The following is a 15,142-nucleotide window of genomic DNA, read 5'->3' as shown; positions in this document are numbered from 1 at the left end:
ACGCAGCAAATTTAGGGTTTTCATCAGTTTTGTAAGGTGTTAATAGAATGTTTTTACTTGTCGCAAAGACATTTTGAACATATTCAGACCAATTTCCACTGTCAGCAAAGATCTTTTGAAACCTTTTACGAACCCTGACAAAAAAAACAAATTAGCTACATTCGCAAGCATTTGTTGCTCAGTGAAATACTGGGAAAGGGAACTTTTCAGTTATGGATGCATTTAAATTTTTATTGTATTTAAATTTATTTTAAAAAAGGATGCTAAAACTGGGAACTCCCTACACTTTTAAAAACAATGCAAACAATTTTTTTTTTATTAAAAATTACAAAAATTATGTTGACATTTTGGAAAACTTTTTTTTTTTTACAGTAGAAAACTTAAGGGATTTTTTTACTTGCTTAGTTTTTAATTTAGCTTAACACATGATAATGACCATGGACGCTCGCTGCAATTTTTGTTATAAGTCATTTCTTCATACGTTTCAAATTAAAATAAAAAATGTTTTGGGGACACTAATATTTTCTCTTTTTAAATATAATTAGAAGTAATGTGTTCTTTTTTTTGAATATCTGTTTGAAATATCGGTTATCGGTCTACTTTACAACTAATAATCGGTATTGGCCTCGAAAAAAATCATATCGGTCTATCGCTAACAAAAAGTAAACATTAAAAGTGAAGGCGACGCTGTTGTTGAAGTAATATTGCTTCTAGCGTTTTGCTTTTGTTTTTCCATTTGTTTGGGGAAGATTTGCTCACGTGTTCTTGTTACATCATGAAACAGCGAGTGAAACTCAAAAGTAAAATGCATGCATCCCACTGGGGAGGAGTCACTAATTCCTTGTGGGAGTGCAAGCAAGTGGGAGTTGGGTTGCAGAGGCTGAATGTGAAACTTTTTTTTTTCTTTACATTTCCACAAAGCTACTCCAGTCCTGGGCGCCACCCCCCACATTCCCGTAGGTAGAACCTCACTCATCATTCTTCATGGAGGACGACTGAAGACAAAAAAGCAGCTGCTGGAATATTCTGGAGAATTTAAAGTGCTCTCTTTGAATTTAAGCCAGTGTTGTTGCATAACTTGCTGCGAGTTTGGCTGGCATTCCACAAAAAAAATCGAATAAATCATAAGGAATGTACCCTAGACTGTAGAGGCCACACATCATGGTGTCAATTCTATGTGCTTTTAACTGAACATTTGAATGTAATGAGCTGGAGCACAGGTGCATCAAAACAAACAGGATGCGGATTAACGACTTAGTCGCTCCAGAGCTGCAAAAATATGAACAACATTACCCTAAACAAAGAAAAGCCAAAAGCCAATGAGGCCATTAGCTCAGCATTAATGTGACTCTGCACTGAGGGCCGGAGCCTGAAAAAGTTTGGCTATTTTAACCAGTCAATATTTTATCAGTTATATTACAAATGTAGTACTTAATTTTGTGACATTATTGATACGGATGGGCAAATACTGGTATTAGGCCAATATCAGCTTTCAACATATCAGGTACTCATCAAGGCTGCCGATACCAGCCACCAAGTAAGCATTTTTCTGTTTGAATTGCATCTTTCTCCTTCCTCAAATATGCCCATTAAGATGCAAAGTCTCGAGAATGTTTAGACCGCATTATTAGCCTGTTGCAACAAAAATATATAAATGTATTTGGGTGTTATGATTGACAAAACTTTTTTCTGTATGAATTGCATTCTTCTACATTCTATCCTTTTTATCCTGTTTGCTAGAGTTTTTGTGTTCTTAGTTTTCAAAGTAGACAATATGATTAATTGGTGTCTACTGGAGCAGAGGCAGATATGATGATGAAGTACAGACACAAAGGAGGCTCGTCAGATGCTCCAGGAGAACGACCAGACGATTAATCTCACTCCAAATCCAGATTGCACGGAATAAGTATCCTTTAGCTGAGCTTGCTCTTGGTGAACTGCACTTAAAACCATCAAACGCAGAAATGTGATCACAGATTGATTGCATTTGTTGAGCAGTGGTCCTTGGGAGGGAGGATGGCGCATACATCTCAGAGACAACATTTACGCCTGGAGGCTACAACTGCAGACTTCAAATAACTTTGAACTGGCACTAAGCACATGAGGAGAATACTCTTTGAGTGCAGCGTGCGTAACGTCTGCATGGATTACGCATGCAGGGAATCAGATTGAGGGCACCAGTAAATCTGTAGGTTTTTTTTTCCATTCCTAATTCAAATGACACATTGTGCTTGTTTATTTTTTGACAAATCCTGATATGTTTTACTCCTGGGAGATGTTTTGTGCCATCTGCTTTGCAGCGCTGTGGGTGAAGACTGGGTCATTTGCCAAACGTACTTTGTGAAACCTCTAGGGTCCAACACAATCCGATTCTTCCCATAGGAAATAATTAACTAATTCATTAATCAAATAACTATTAAGAATGTTTTAAGTAACGTGTAACTGGGAAAAAAAGTCATCATTTTTTCTCCATCCCCTCCGTCTGCACCATTTAAGCATTTAAACAGAACAACAACACAGAAATAGGTGACAAAAATACATGCCTGTAAAATATTTTCTTTTATAGGTACAGTGTTGCCCTGCCTATTTGCAATTTGCTACTTTAAAATGCACTTATTTATTGCTCTTTTTTCTTTTCTTTTCTTTTTATCCTATCCTCCATTTTCTGCTGAAAACTTGCTTATTTGGTATTTCTGTGCTCAAACAGAAAAGCCTTAAAATGCCACCCCAAAAAAAGCCCTGCCAAACAGAAATGTACAGTGTATCAAACGTTTGGCGCCATCTTGTGGTATCTTGTAAGAAAGCACGCTGAAGTGACATGTCTGGACTGAAACAAAAAGCACTGTATTTTACGAAGTGGCTAAGTTTAACACATGCACTTTTGGTGTTTTTTATTTTTTTAATAATCTGTAAACTATTTGTTTTCAGTTGTGATCTTATAAAATGAGTTTGAAATTATATGAATTGGGGCCAGACCGATTAATTACTAATTTAATTGGCTGATATAAGATTTTTAAATATCTGCCAATTTTTGTTGCCCATCTTTGCCTAATGTTTGTTATTATCACAATAACATAATACAAGATTAGACAAGGATGATGACATTGAAATCATACCAGTATACCAGTATACATGATAAGAGCTGTATTTTAAGGGATTCTTGTGACAAGGAGCTTTTTGTCAGCTCCTGCGCCTTTCGCAGTGGTGTGCGTCGCAAAATTACACATTTATAGTCAGGGTACACTACAGGTCAGTTATGTACAAATGTGGTCAGAAAACCAGAGCCAAAGTTCAATTTCGTCCCTCCCGACCGCCAGGTGGCGGTGCTGAAACAGCTCGGAAATCCCCCACGCGCATGCATCACTCGAGAAAGAATTTATAAAAGGACATGTCCATGGTTCCGGCTGACGTGATCCTCATGTATAAAAAAGGATAGCAACCGGAACCCAGTCTCTTTTACCTGTTCTTCGTAGCTGGTGGCCTGCGATGGCTCAGTGTATTTTCTAGTTTTGAAATATATATGTGGACGCTGGAGCTCCCCTTCCATCTTTCCATGATTTCCGCACCTCATCGATGAGTACAGCTTCAAGTTCGTGAGTGCGTATAGTGTATGTCAGCAACTGTTGCCGTCTTGCCTACGGTTGCTTTGACTTGTTTTGAATACAACTCGCTAGTGATGGTACGGTTATTTCGTATCCTTTCCTAGCTTGTATTGCCTCGCAACTTATGCGGCTCCGTCTGTGGGTCGCCTGCTGCCTTGATGTTGTTTGATAGCTTGGATATTGTCTGCCATAACATCTGCTAGTTTATGACGGCACAAACGACCACTTACGTGTCGCTGTGAGTACTTTGTGGATTTGTTTTGTTCCGTTGGTGAAGAGGCTGGTTCTCCTCTCCCACGCGAAGATAGCAGCCAATTACTTGCGCACACTCACTGCGCGTCGATCAGTGGCTGCTATGGCGGACTCCGCTCGCTGTAAGCACTGTGGTGGGTCCTTCTTGCCCGAAGAGGGACGCACTGACTGCTGTCGCGCAGTAGCGGCCACTGCTGCGGCGGTCCGTACTCCTGTAACCACAAATGCGGCTGATGTTGCGCCTCAGCAGGACGCAGCGGTTGCCCAGGGGCGGTCAACGTCGGTGGTGGCTATGCCCCGCTGGCGAGGGTCGGGCAAAACGCAGGTCTGCTTGCCCCTGACCATCGAAGTAAGAAAAGTCGGGCTGATTCTCAGATCGCCTTGCAGTTGAGCCGTTTGGAGGCAAGTGTGATGGCTATACAGAGTCAGTTGGGTAATCAAAACCCTTCTGCTTCTCAAACCTCTGCGGTGGCGTTGCCCTCTGCAGAGGTGGCCTTACCGGATGAAATACTACATTAGCCCTACCAAGATGACGATGTCGCCGAGGATGTCGTCTCCATTGCGGCCTCTGGAACTTGTTTCCGGGACTCTGAGGTACATTCGGAAATGGACTCTGTTCTTCTCCTTCTGAATGTTTTTCAGCTGGAGCAGAATTGGTGTGGACTGTTATGCTTACGGCTTTCCAACGTTTAAAGTTGGACACGTCTGGCTTTTCTCAGCCTCCTACTGAGTGTGGCCTCTCTCCACTGGACTACTCAACACAGTCTTTTTGGATCCCGGAATCTTTTTGACAGACCTTCATTCCTTCTGGTACAATTCTAGTGTTTATCCTGGGCTCCCGGCGGAGGCCGTGCCCTGGCAAACATGCGGTTTCTTAATCCTATTGGTTTGGACCGTATACCTAATGTGGAATATTCTGTGGCTTCACTCATCGTCTCCCCTGAAGAAGCCCTTAGAGAGGCTTTGAGATGCCCTAGCCCTCAGTGGCGCTTGATGGACGAACTGGTCACTAAGTCGTACAACGCGGCGGCGGTGGTAGCACGCCTGGCCAACGGATAGGCTCATCTCCTACTTGCTCTCTCCGCAGCTTTGAGAGACAACAAAGTGGATGACGCTACATCGTTCTGTAACATGGCGTTGGGGGTTTAACCCTCCATTCTAGGGAGCATGGCCATGGTTGAGAGCCCTCCCGCAAGGAACTACGTCACTTCCCTGTGGTTCCGGGTCAAGTTTTCGGTTCGGCTGCGACAGGAGCGCTGGAACGTACAGTGCGTGCTAATGACATGAGGCGTAAATTTGGTAGCCTTGCCAGGCCCAATGCTCCGTCAAACTCGGGGGGAGTTGCGCCTCTCGGCCACCCCTCTGTCACATGCTGTGCAGAACTTTCGGCCTTCGTGGGGATCTGGAGCTCCTCGTCCCGCACGGGGTTATATCACGGACGCCTGTGAGGTCCGTCGCTCTGGCCGAGGGCCCCCCGGTCAGCGCCGAGCTACACACACCACACCATGTCCCTCCTGGACCCCTAAATCCGGGAGGGCCAGGGATTGAGCCCGAGGAGCCAGCAGTCAGTTACTTTTCCTTTCGGCAGCTAAACTACTGAGCTGCCCTCGCTTCGGACCAATGGGTGCTTTCAATCTTGTCTCATCGGTACAGATTTAAATTGCGACGCCGGCCCCCTCTCTCCAACTGGGTCAAGGAGACTGTCATCAGCGACCCGGAAAAGGCACTAGCTCTCGATCAGGAGCTAGCGACCCTCCTCGCCAAGTCCGCTATCGAAGCAGTGGATCCCTCGGCTCATCCAGGGGGATTCTACTCCCCCTACTTCCTCATTCCAAAAAAGACAGGCGGATTACGCCCTATCCTGGATCTGAGATGTCTCAACCGTTGTTCAGGGTGTTACCCTTCCGCATGTCCTTTTATGAATTCATTCTTGAGTGACGAATGCGCGTGGGGAATTTCTGTGCTGTTTCAGCACCGCCACCTGGCCGTCGTTCGGGACTCATAGAATCGTAGTTACATACTAAACTGTCGATAGAGTTTGGCCAACTGGGTTTCACAGCTACTACACTGTGATTGGTCAACTGCTGGTCACATGACATATGGACGCCATGTTGTTACCCTGCTACTGCGATTTGATAGTGTATTGCAATAGGCGTTTTTATCACTTACATATTGCAATAATGTCATGTTGCTCAGCATGGCGTTGTTCTCAATGACCAGGCAGTGGCGTTATGATGCATCAGTTCCCTAGAGACGCACAAAGGAGAAAATTGTGGGAAATGAATGTAAAACAGGCTTTTTAGAACTAATAGAATTTTACTGTATTTTACTCAATATTATTGCATTTGATACTTTTTTGCCTCTTATATTTATATATGTATATACATGTATTTTACACATGTGTCTATCTATACATTATAAATATATGTTTCTGTTTTATGGCATTGTATTTTATGTTGATTTATATGAGGCTGTCCTCTTTTTGTGAAGCGCTTTGTGACTTGTGTCTGTGAAAAGCGCTATATAAATAACGTTAACTTACTTACTTATACTTGGGCCCAATCCCAGTACTTCCTCTTTACCCTGCATCCTTTGTCTCGTTTATCTCCCCCCTTTCCCTTCTACTTCTTTGGGGAGGCAAAGACAAAAAAATCCCTCTAGGAATTGGGAACGTACTATGGCTATCCAATCCGCTACGTCGTCACCTCGAGCCGCCGCAGCTGCGTGCGGATTGTGACGTAACGGACGCGACAATAGCGAGCGTTTGCCAAAACACAATATTGTGCCAATTTCTGCCAAAGTATAGAACATTCGACAAAACCACTATCATTACTATGACATTCAATAAATATTAGCATACTTACGTTTACGTGTCTCTAGTGTTTTGTTATTTCCTGGTGTCGCCATTACTTCAGCCATTGCTTCCCGCTGTGTTGCCGAGGGGGCCTGACTGTAGTAAGGGAGAACCTAGGGAGGTCGGCATCTATCTTCGTGAAAAGGCACCTGCAGCCCTCGTCTTTAACCCTCCCCCTACATTTTACGGAGAATTGGGAAACTCCTTTGTCCGCGTGAATGCGCATTCATAAGGGGAGGGACGAGATGAGGGGTAAGGGGCGGTATTGGGATTGGGCCTGACTTACTAAAACGAGAGGTCTGAAAGCCAATAACACATTGTTGTAGTGTGAAATAAGTAAAATAACACGATTTGAAGTAGGTGTGCTGTTTTATATTATTTTTTTAGACTTTAGATTAATGAAGAGTTGGCAGACCAGGGCCCTGTTTTATTGACAGTTAAATTGATTATAAGTTTCAATTGGCTTTAAGTCCATTCACTCTCTACAGACTTAAAATTTAAATCAATGTTAAGATCAATTTTAACTCTTGATAAAACAGGGCCCATAATGTGTAAATTAGTTATTGTGGATTTTGTGTCATAAATAAATGTTATAAATATTGTGCATACACAATTGAAAGCCTATTGATAAAACATTTTAAAGAAAAAATTACATTTGGTTGTCAATTACACTGAAATCACATTTAACTCTTTGACTGCCATAAACGTTATAAAACGTTTAGCATAAACCTAGGGAAGGGCGCCGAGGACGTTAAAAGACGTCCCCTATGGTTTTTTTGTTTTTTTTTGAAAACGGGTGCAGGAAAGCCTTGGGCAGCTGTGCTGAAAGTATCAGGCAGATCTGATTAGTAAAAGACTCGTTTTGGCCCCTAGAGGGCAGCGATGACTCTCTTTGCACAAGGTTGGATGGGCCGCCCACCGTGGGCGTCAGTAGAAGACGTGAGGCGGAGCTAGAGTGTTGAGGAGACAATGGCTCATGAAGCCCACAATGGCTGACCAAGCAACCGGTTGCCAGCAGCTCACGCTTGAGCATTTTTTTCAAAGACGGAAAGCATCAATCAATACTAAAAAGCGCATTGATGTCGACGATGATGATGACTCCGAGCTTGACGCCAAAGTTGGAAGCCTTGACGCGACTGTTATGATCACGTAGTAAGCCTAAGCGCGGCTAGCGCTGCTAAGGCCGCAAAACGCGCACAATAGCCGACCGGGTACTTCTACACAATCGGACATTCGATCGGGCGATGGAGAGTTGGCATCGACCAATGCAGATTGATGATGATGATGATGATGACTCCGAGCTTGACGCCAAAGTTGGAAGCCTTGACGCGACTGTTATGAACACGTAGTAATCCTCACCGGCTAAGCGCGGCTAGCGCGGCTAGCGCTGCTAACGCCGGAGCTGCACAAGCGGACATTCGATCGGACAATGAAGAGTACCCCGAGTCCAATGCATATTCATCGGAGGAGCGGGTACAGTCTGATCACGGAGAAGACACTGTTTCTGGACTACGATGCCACCATGAATGGAGTGGATAAGATGGATCAGAACATCTCTTACCACCCGGTATAGCAACTGAAGGACACGAGGAAGCGAGACGTAACGAAACCGTAGCATGATCCTGATATTAGACTTGATGGCAACACACACTGCAGTATATACTTGCTATTCCCCGGAAAAAAACGGCCGGCAAGAAAGTGGAGCACGCGAAGAGGCAATCTGTTGTGCAAATGCGGTTGCGTCTCCTTGCACGCAGGAGAGTGTTACACAAAGAAAAACTGTCGTTGAAACATCCACATATTTGTAAATAGCACCACAGTTGCACACATTTGTAAATAGTTTGCCAAATTGTTGTCAAATTGTTACACTGTTGAATGTAAATAAACGTATTTTGCTATCAAAAAACACTTTTTCATTCTTGGTGGTAGTGTTTTATAGAAGTAAAGCACTATTTAGGTGTTTGTGGCATCATTCATGGACAAAAAGAAGTGTCAAATTCACTAGAATGCATGAAATAATATCGTTTCACTAAAAGCTTGATTTCTCCGTATTTTGGTCCAAAACAGGCGAAATTGGGTCAAACTAACCATTTTCTATTGTTGATTACTAAAGAACGGAATAAGGTAGAAACAAACTTTTTTTTCTGATGAAAGATGAAAGTCCAATCTTTCATTTGGTAGTACGTGTGTTTCCATAGTCCAAACAGAACATTTTCTGTGGACCTTGAAAGATCAGTCAAAATGCTTAAATCGGTTGGCACTGACGGCATCCCTTTTCTGAAAACGTCTGGCAGTCAAAGAGTTAAATTTAGGACCATATATTCCTCATGACAAACAAATTACAGAGAAGCCTGTAATAACTTTCCTTGGTACCATAAAAAAATTGGCTTTATTATCAAGTATCTTGCTTGTTATATCAGGAGCAAAAGGCAGGAGATAAAGTAAATATATGTAATCAGATCTCTTATATGAACATATTATGAGTTATGTGAACACAATGATACATTTCCAGCATTCACAAAGCCAAATCAAAATTCATGTACAATAAAAATATACCATATTATACTAGTAATAGCATATATCATATATGCAGTGTACAGTATTCCTTATATTATCGGCTTGTTAAATACATCAATGGCTAAAAAATAAATAAAACAAGGGGAAAATATAAAAGAAACTGTACACCTATAGTTTGTGAAAGAAAGTTATCTAGTGTTTTGCGTTCAAAACGATAGGCACGCTGATGGGCTACACACTTGAGCACACCGAGGGTAACAACATGGCGCCAGTGTTTTTAGTTGGCCAGACTCTCTATATACGGCTCTGGTTTTCTGCCGAGCCGTATATAGAGAAAGTCAAAATAACTTTCTTTCACAAACTAAGTTTAACAACAGTTTATTTTATATTTTCCCCTTGTTTTATTTTTTAACCTTTGATGTATTTGATAAGCTGATAATATAAAGAACATTGCATGTAGATACAGGCTATTACTAGTATATGGTATATTTTTACTGTACATGGGTTTTGATTTTCATAATATGTTCAAATAAGAGATCTGAATAGATGTATTTGCTTTATCTTCTGCTTTTGGCTCCTGATATAACAAGCAAGATACGTGCTAATAAAGCAAAATTTTCATGGTACCAATGAAGGTTATTACAGGGTAATTTGTTTATCATAATGAATATATAGTCCAAAATTATTTTAGTGTAACTGACAACCAAATGTCATATTTTCTTTTTTATCAATGGCTTTCAATTGTGCATGTACAATAGTTAGAACTTTTATTTGCAACACAAAATCCACAATAACTCATTTCCATATCATGGGCCCTGTTTTATCAAGAGTTAAAATCGATAATAATTTTATTTGAAGTCCATACACTTTGTACAGGCTTATAATTAAAATCAATTATATTTTTATTTTCAATTATAACTCTTGATGAAAGGTCGAAGGCTGCAGTGTGCAGTCGCACCTACTTAAAAGTGTGTTATTTTACTTTACTTTGCACAACAATTAAGTGTTATTTGCTTTCCAGTCCTCTCATTTGACTTCCACTTCCCTCTGTGGGTCTCCAATGATCATAATACCGCTGCCTGGTCGTTGTAAGCAGCGCCATGAGCAGCAAGGCATGATTGGTACATGAAAGTGGAAACCCCCATTGCAAAACACTACATCCCAGCGGCAGGATAACAACATGGCATCCATATGTCATGTGACCAGCAGTTGACCAATCACAGCGTAGTAGCTCTGAAACCAAGTTGGCCAAACCACTGATCTGAATATATGACTGGATAGCCGATTTTGACTTTTGAAGTCGCAAGGCCGCCATATTGCTCCTCCCAAGAAAAGTTTCTCGCCATACGATCCTATACATTATACAGTATGAAAATTGGAGAACATTTGAAACAGTACTTATTAGAAATAGCATGATTTATGATATTTTAAATTTGTTAGACATAAACAAGAGGACTTGCCTTAAATATATTTAAAAAATTACATACGTAATGATGTTTACAGGAGGAAACTTGTATATTTTTATTAAAGAATTATAACTGTAATTCAACAAAAGATGCCTCTACCAAATCTAATTTTGGGGTCTAAGGAATTGCGCGATAAAAGAAAAAGGGGTGTCTCAAAGCAGCACATACCGTCCACTTGTTAATTTTTTAAAATCTTTTTCTTTTTTTAAACTTGTTAAAAAATAGTGACCACCCCGCCCCCCGGCCTTTTACAGTACTAACTGCCTACGAGCTGTATATGTCTAATCTGTACGTATATCGTTTAGTTTATACAGTGGTCTGCTCGCGAGATGGGAGGAGCAAGATGGCCGCCCTGTGACTTCAGCGGCTTGATCAGTGGGCCAAACTCTCTCTGTATAGGGCTCTGCAGAAAACAATGCAGCATTGCCACCTAATGGCGTGTTGGGTAACTACAGTTTCATTGGAAGGAACCGTCCATTACATTAGGTAGGCCTACACAAGCTAGAGGACACAGACATTTGACACGTAATAAGACACATTAATAAAAATAAAAAATCTGTGATGTACCTGCGTGATTACGCCATTGACAACATAAACTGCGTCACCCCGTTAATTAACGCGACAGGCAGGCGCGTGTGACGTAATTTTAGTGAGGGAAAGCTGAAGATGAAGTTGCACCATTCCTTAAAAACACACAAAAATGTCATTTTTTTTAAACTAGCAGCATCCGACTTCCAGCTAGTTACCATAATGTGAGGTGAATCTGTCAAAAGAATAGTAAAAGTGAACTACATACTACGTAAAATCCCCCACCTGCTGCCGCCATTTTCTTTCACTTCGTAAGGTATGAAGTCACATACAAGTTTTAAGCATTTCCGAAGGAAAGGTGACAGGCAGATACCATAAAGCTTCCGCTGTTAGCAATTACTGTAAGTGAACAAATAAAGCTGGGCTATTTAACAGTTTCTTCGCCACTTTACAAGCTATTGTAGTATAATTTGTTTCTCTGCATTTATTTTATGCAGTACGCGCTCGACTGGACAGTATTGTCTACTTCCGGTTCCCAAAAACAAAAAAAAACAAAAAAGCTTTCTTGTTTTCCTTTGTTTTACATCTTAAGTTGTAACATTCACTTTATAGCTATTTTTGGGATGTTTTGTCATTGGGTTTTTCCTCCTTAGATGTTTCGTGATGGATAGATTGTTTGAAGCCGTCAGTAGCTCGCCAATAGCAGGTAATTCTCACTAGAGGGCATCCTACGTCTACTTCCTCTCTTGGAATTTTTTTAACGGGAGATTTTATTTATTTATTTTGACCTGTTTCAGACTGACAAGATTGCCTTTGATCTCGTGGTGGCCATTGAGTTTTTTTCTTTTTCTTTTTAACTTATACTGTTGTGGTTGCATGGCAATTTAAATGATTACTGTATTAGATTATATGGAGAGAGAAAAAGAGCAACAAATTGGTGTATTTGTGTTTCAAACCCATGTGAAGCACACGGGTGTTCTAAGAGCAAAATGCCCAGGGTGGGGTCTCTGGGATGTAGCAGGTGGGAGACATGGCGGACGTGGCAATGGGGCAGTGATTTAATTAGCACCCTCTACCCCCTCCAGCCCTGCACTCATAGCATCAATAATGCATGCCCCCCTTGTTTCCACTGCCATAATTAATCCTCTCTTACTATAATTAAAAGGCAAAAAATCCCACAAGATGCTCGGGCTTGGCCGTGCACTGGGCTGACTTGGCACGGGAACTGATGGGCAAAAAGTCTCTCGCGTGCAGGCCGAACGACGTGGATTTCAACAACCAAACCAAGGCACCCGTCTTGGAAGTAAACGAGCGGCTCACTTCAGCCGTACCAAGGTGTGTGCATGAAGACGACAACAACACTCACTGACCGCCCCTGACAATGTTTGACTCTGTTGCAGATGAGCATAACAAACAACTGAGGGGAAGAAGAAGCAGAAGAGGAGAAAATGGAGCCTACTGATGCCACAATTAAGAGCGTCGTCGTCTGCTGGGCCAGCTAACAAGAATGAGTATTTCAGTCTGGAGCACTCAGTGTACGGTGGGGGCCAAGCAAACCTACACACACACACACAGACTTAAACTGACAGATTTTAGCAAAGGCTTCCAGAATCATTCACCCCCACCCCAAACACAGATGCCACAATTATCACGTCCGCCACACTGCGCAAACCGTGCCAACTGTTCGGCTCCTCGTGCTCCACTTTGCACACCTTTTTAATACCCCCTTCCTTAGTACCGTGAGATATGACGGCGTAGGGCCACGTATAAATATATATATATATTTTTTTTTTAGCGGGCAGGGGCAATATTCCGAGAAAAAAACTCGTAAATTTGCAACTTTATAAAGTGCCAAATTTGCACATTTTTTTCTCAGAATATTGCCCCCGCCCGCTAAAAAAATATATATTTATACGTGGCCCTAATACGCCGTCGTAGTGAGATGAAGTTTTGTCCAGTTAATAAATAATGCGGGTGCACTAGGTGACGGTATTGCTCTACTTCCTGTTTCTTATCTTATGAGTTGGTAGTTTGATTTTAGATTTTGTATACAGCGGTCTAGTCACATTAGAGAACATATAAAAAGTAAAAAGGTGTTGTTTTTTTAAGTTTCACCCCTCCCACATACTTATTAATGTCCACTTTTAAACACGGGAGACTTATCGTATAACACCATTTTGAGGAAATGAAAATACTCGCTCACACAGTTATCCAAGTAAGAGGCACAGTGTGCTTGCTTCAAGCTGCTCGTCACTTCCAGTTGAAGTTTACTGTAAAACAGCACAGAATAAAAATACAACAAAAGAAAACATTACACGTTCAAAGTTTCAAACCATGTGATTTTGCCTTACGAAAATATGCTAACTTAATGCTAGCATATACTAAACATGGGCTAATAGAAAGGGGCATCACTTTAAATTATAAACCTTCAAATGAATGAAGTTTATTCTGAAGACCAAATACAAATTTATATCACCAAAAATAAGTTGATAATACACAATTATCGATGTAAAAAAGGAGTAGAAACAAGTAAAAGTTGAACAAATGCTACAAACAAACAAACAAACAAAGAGCATACAACAACAACCTCAGACAGATACTCTCTGCTCCGAGAAGCAGGCGAATATTACTGGAGCTCAGTTGGGGACCTTCTCTGTCTCGTCGTAATTTGTGCTGCATCTCTTGCGATTCAAGTTTAACTTGTACATTTAATAAAGGTTTTAGGATTTGGGGAATTAATTGATTCATTTAACATGACTTCATATGGGGAAATGGTTTTACTGTGCTAGTTGTAGTTTGCTAACCTTTGTCTTTTAATTGAGTTACTTTCAACTAAAACTGTCATCTCGACAGAATTTTTAGATGCCGCTGTATATGAATATGCATCCAAGCGCCTTTTGAGGGTGCCCACTGCTTGGCCGCCTGCCAGCAAGCGACACAGCTGGCAGAGCACGGTGTAGGGGGGCGGTCACGTGCAGCCTAAATTTAATCCGCCTCTACCTTTCACACCTCGCCTTTCAGACCTTCGCTTCTTTTGTCGACGTCGCCCGTCGTCGCGACCCTTCCGCCGAAAACGCAGCCATCGACTCACCCGCCCCACCTCGCCCCACCCTCCTCCTCCTCCTCCAGACGTCCTCTGCCCCATCTCTACTTGATTTATCGCTCTAAAATACCACTGCACTAATTAGTCAAGTAATTAATTAATAGGCATTTGCATTTGTGCATATGCAATTAGCGGGTTGGAGAAAGGAGAGTGCAGATGGGGTCCGGGATGCTGGCTGGTGTGTCTGTGTGAGTGTGTGTGTGTGTGTGTGTGTGTGCGTGCGCACGCGTGTGCTAGTAATAGGCCCAGAAAGACAAGAGAAGTGCAGGTCGTCACCTCGCACATCTGATGGAGGGATTGAGGGGGGGAACTAAGAAGGTGTGGCTTGATGACTTTTAACATCTACTGGATGACATTCAGAGGAAAATAAAGACATATAAACAATATTTTAGTTAGCATTTTGATTAGCTTAGCCAAAGCAACAGCAGGTGGCCTCCCCACTTGCCACTAATCTACGTCCAAACACAAAGTCATTGTGAGTATTTTGGCAAATTGCGTGCGGATGCTGAGAGATGACATCATGGAGCCAAAATGCCAAAGACAACATGATTGATTTGAGGACTGTGATATATCAGAGCAATCTTCAGATAATAAGAACAAAGAAATTCCCTTAGAGCATAAATACAAAAAAAATAAACAAATCCCAGTCAATAACACTGATCGGTTCATCATTGGCTATGACAAATTTACCACCTTGGATCAATCAATTTGGAAACACTAACCAGAAATTCACTCAGAACATAAGGACCAAAAAAATGAAGAATCTAGTGCCAGACATCCATAAGTCACGATGCTACGTGGCTACATGCTAGCCTGTGAT

General features: G+C 41.7%; 1 protein-coding gene across 2 annotated transcripts in view; it reads right to left on the bottom strand.

Annotated features, from left to right (window-relative positions):
* The window catches only part of LOC147182292 (uncharacterized), a 61,914-nt gene that overhangs the window by 811 nt on the left and 45,961 nt on the right, over positions 1-15,142 (bottom strand). Inside the window, exons 7-9 of one of the 2 annotated variants that reach the window (XM_086060146.1) lie at positions 13,423-13,489; positions 11,259-11,374; positions 6,074-6,101 (exon numbers count right to left, since the gene is read on the bottom strand). In XM_086060146.1, coding sequence (XP_085916272.1) covers positions 13,470-13,489 — 20 coding nt within the window. In that variant the 3' untranslated portion in view covers positions 6,074-6,101; positions 11,259-11,374; positions 13,423-13,469. Of the gene's footprint in view, positions 1-6,023; positions 6,102-11,258; positions 11,375-13,422; positions 13,490-15,142 lie in introns of those variants that run through there. The other variant, XM_086060154.1, reaches the window with a different exon arrangement.

Source organism: Leptonotus elevatus, chromosome 1 (genome assembly GCF_054856555.1).
Source record: "Leptonotus elevatus isolate MCC_2025b chromosome 1, RoL_Lele_1.0, whole genome shotgun sequence".
NCBI lineage: Eukaryota > Metazoa > Chordata > Actinopteri > Syngnathiformes > Syngnathidae > Leptonotus > Leptonotus elevatus.
Note: the sequence above shows the minus strand (reverse complement) of the source record. Positions and strands in the feature narration are given on the sequence as shown.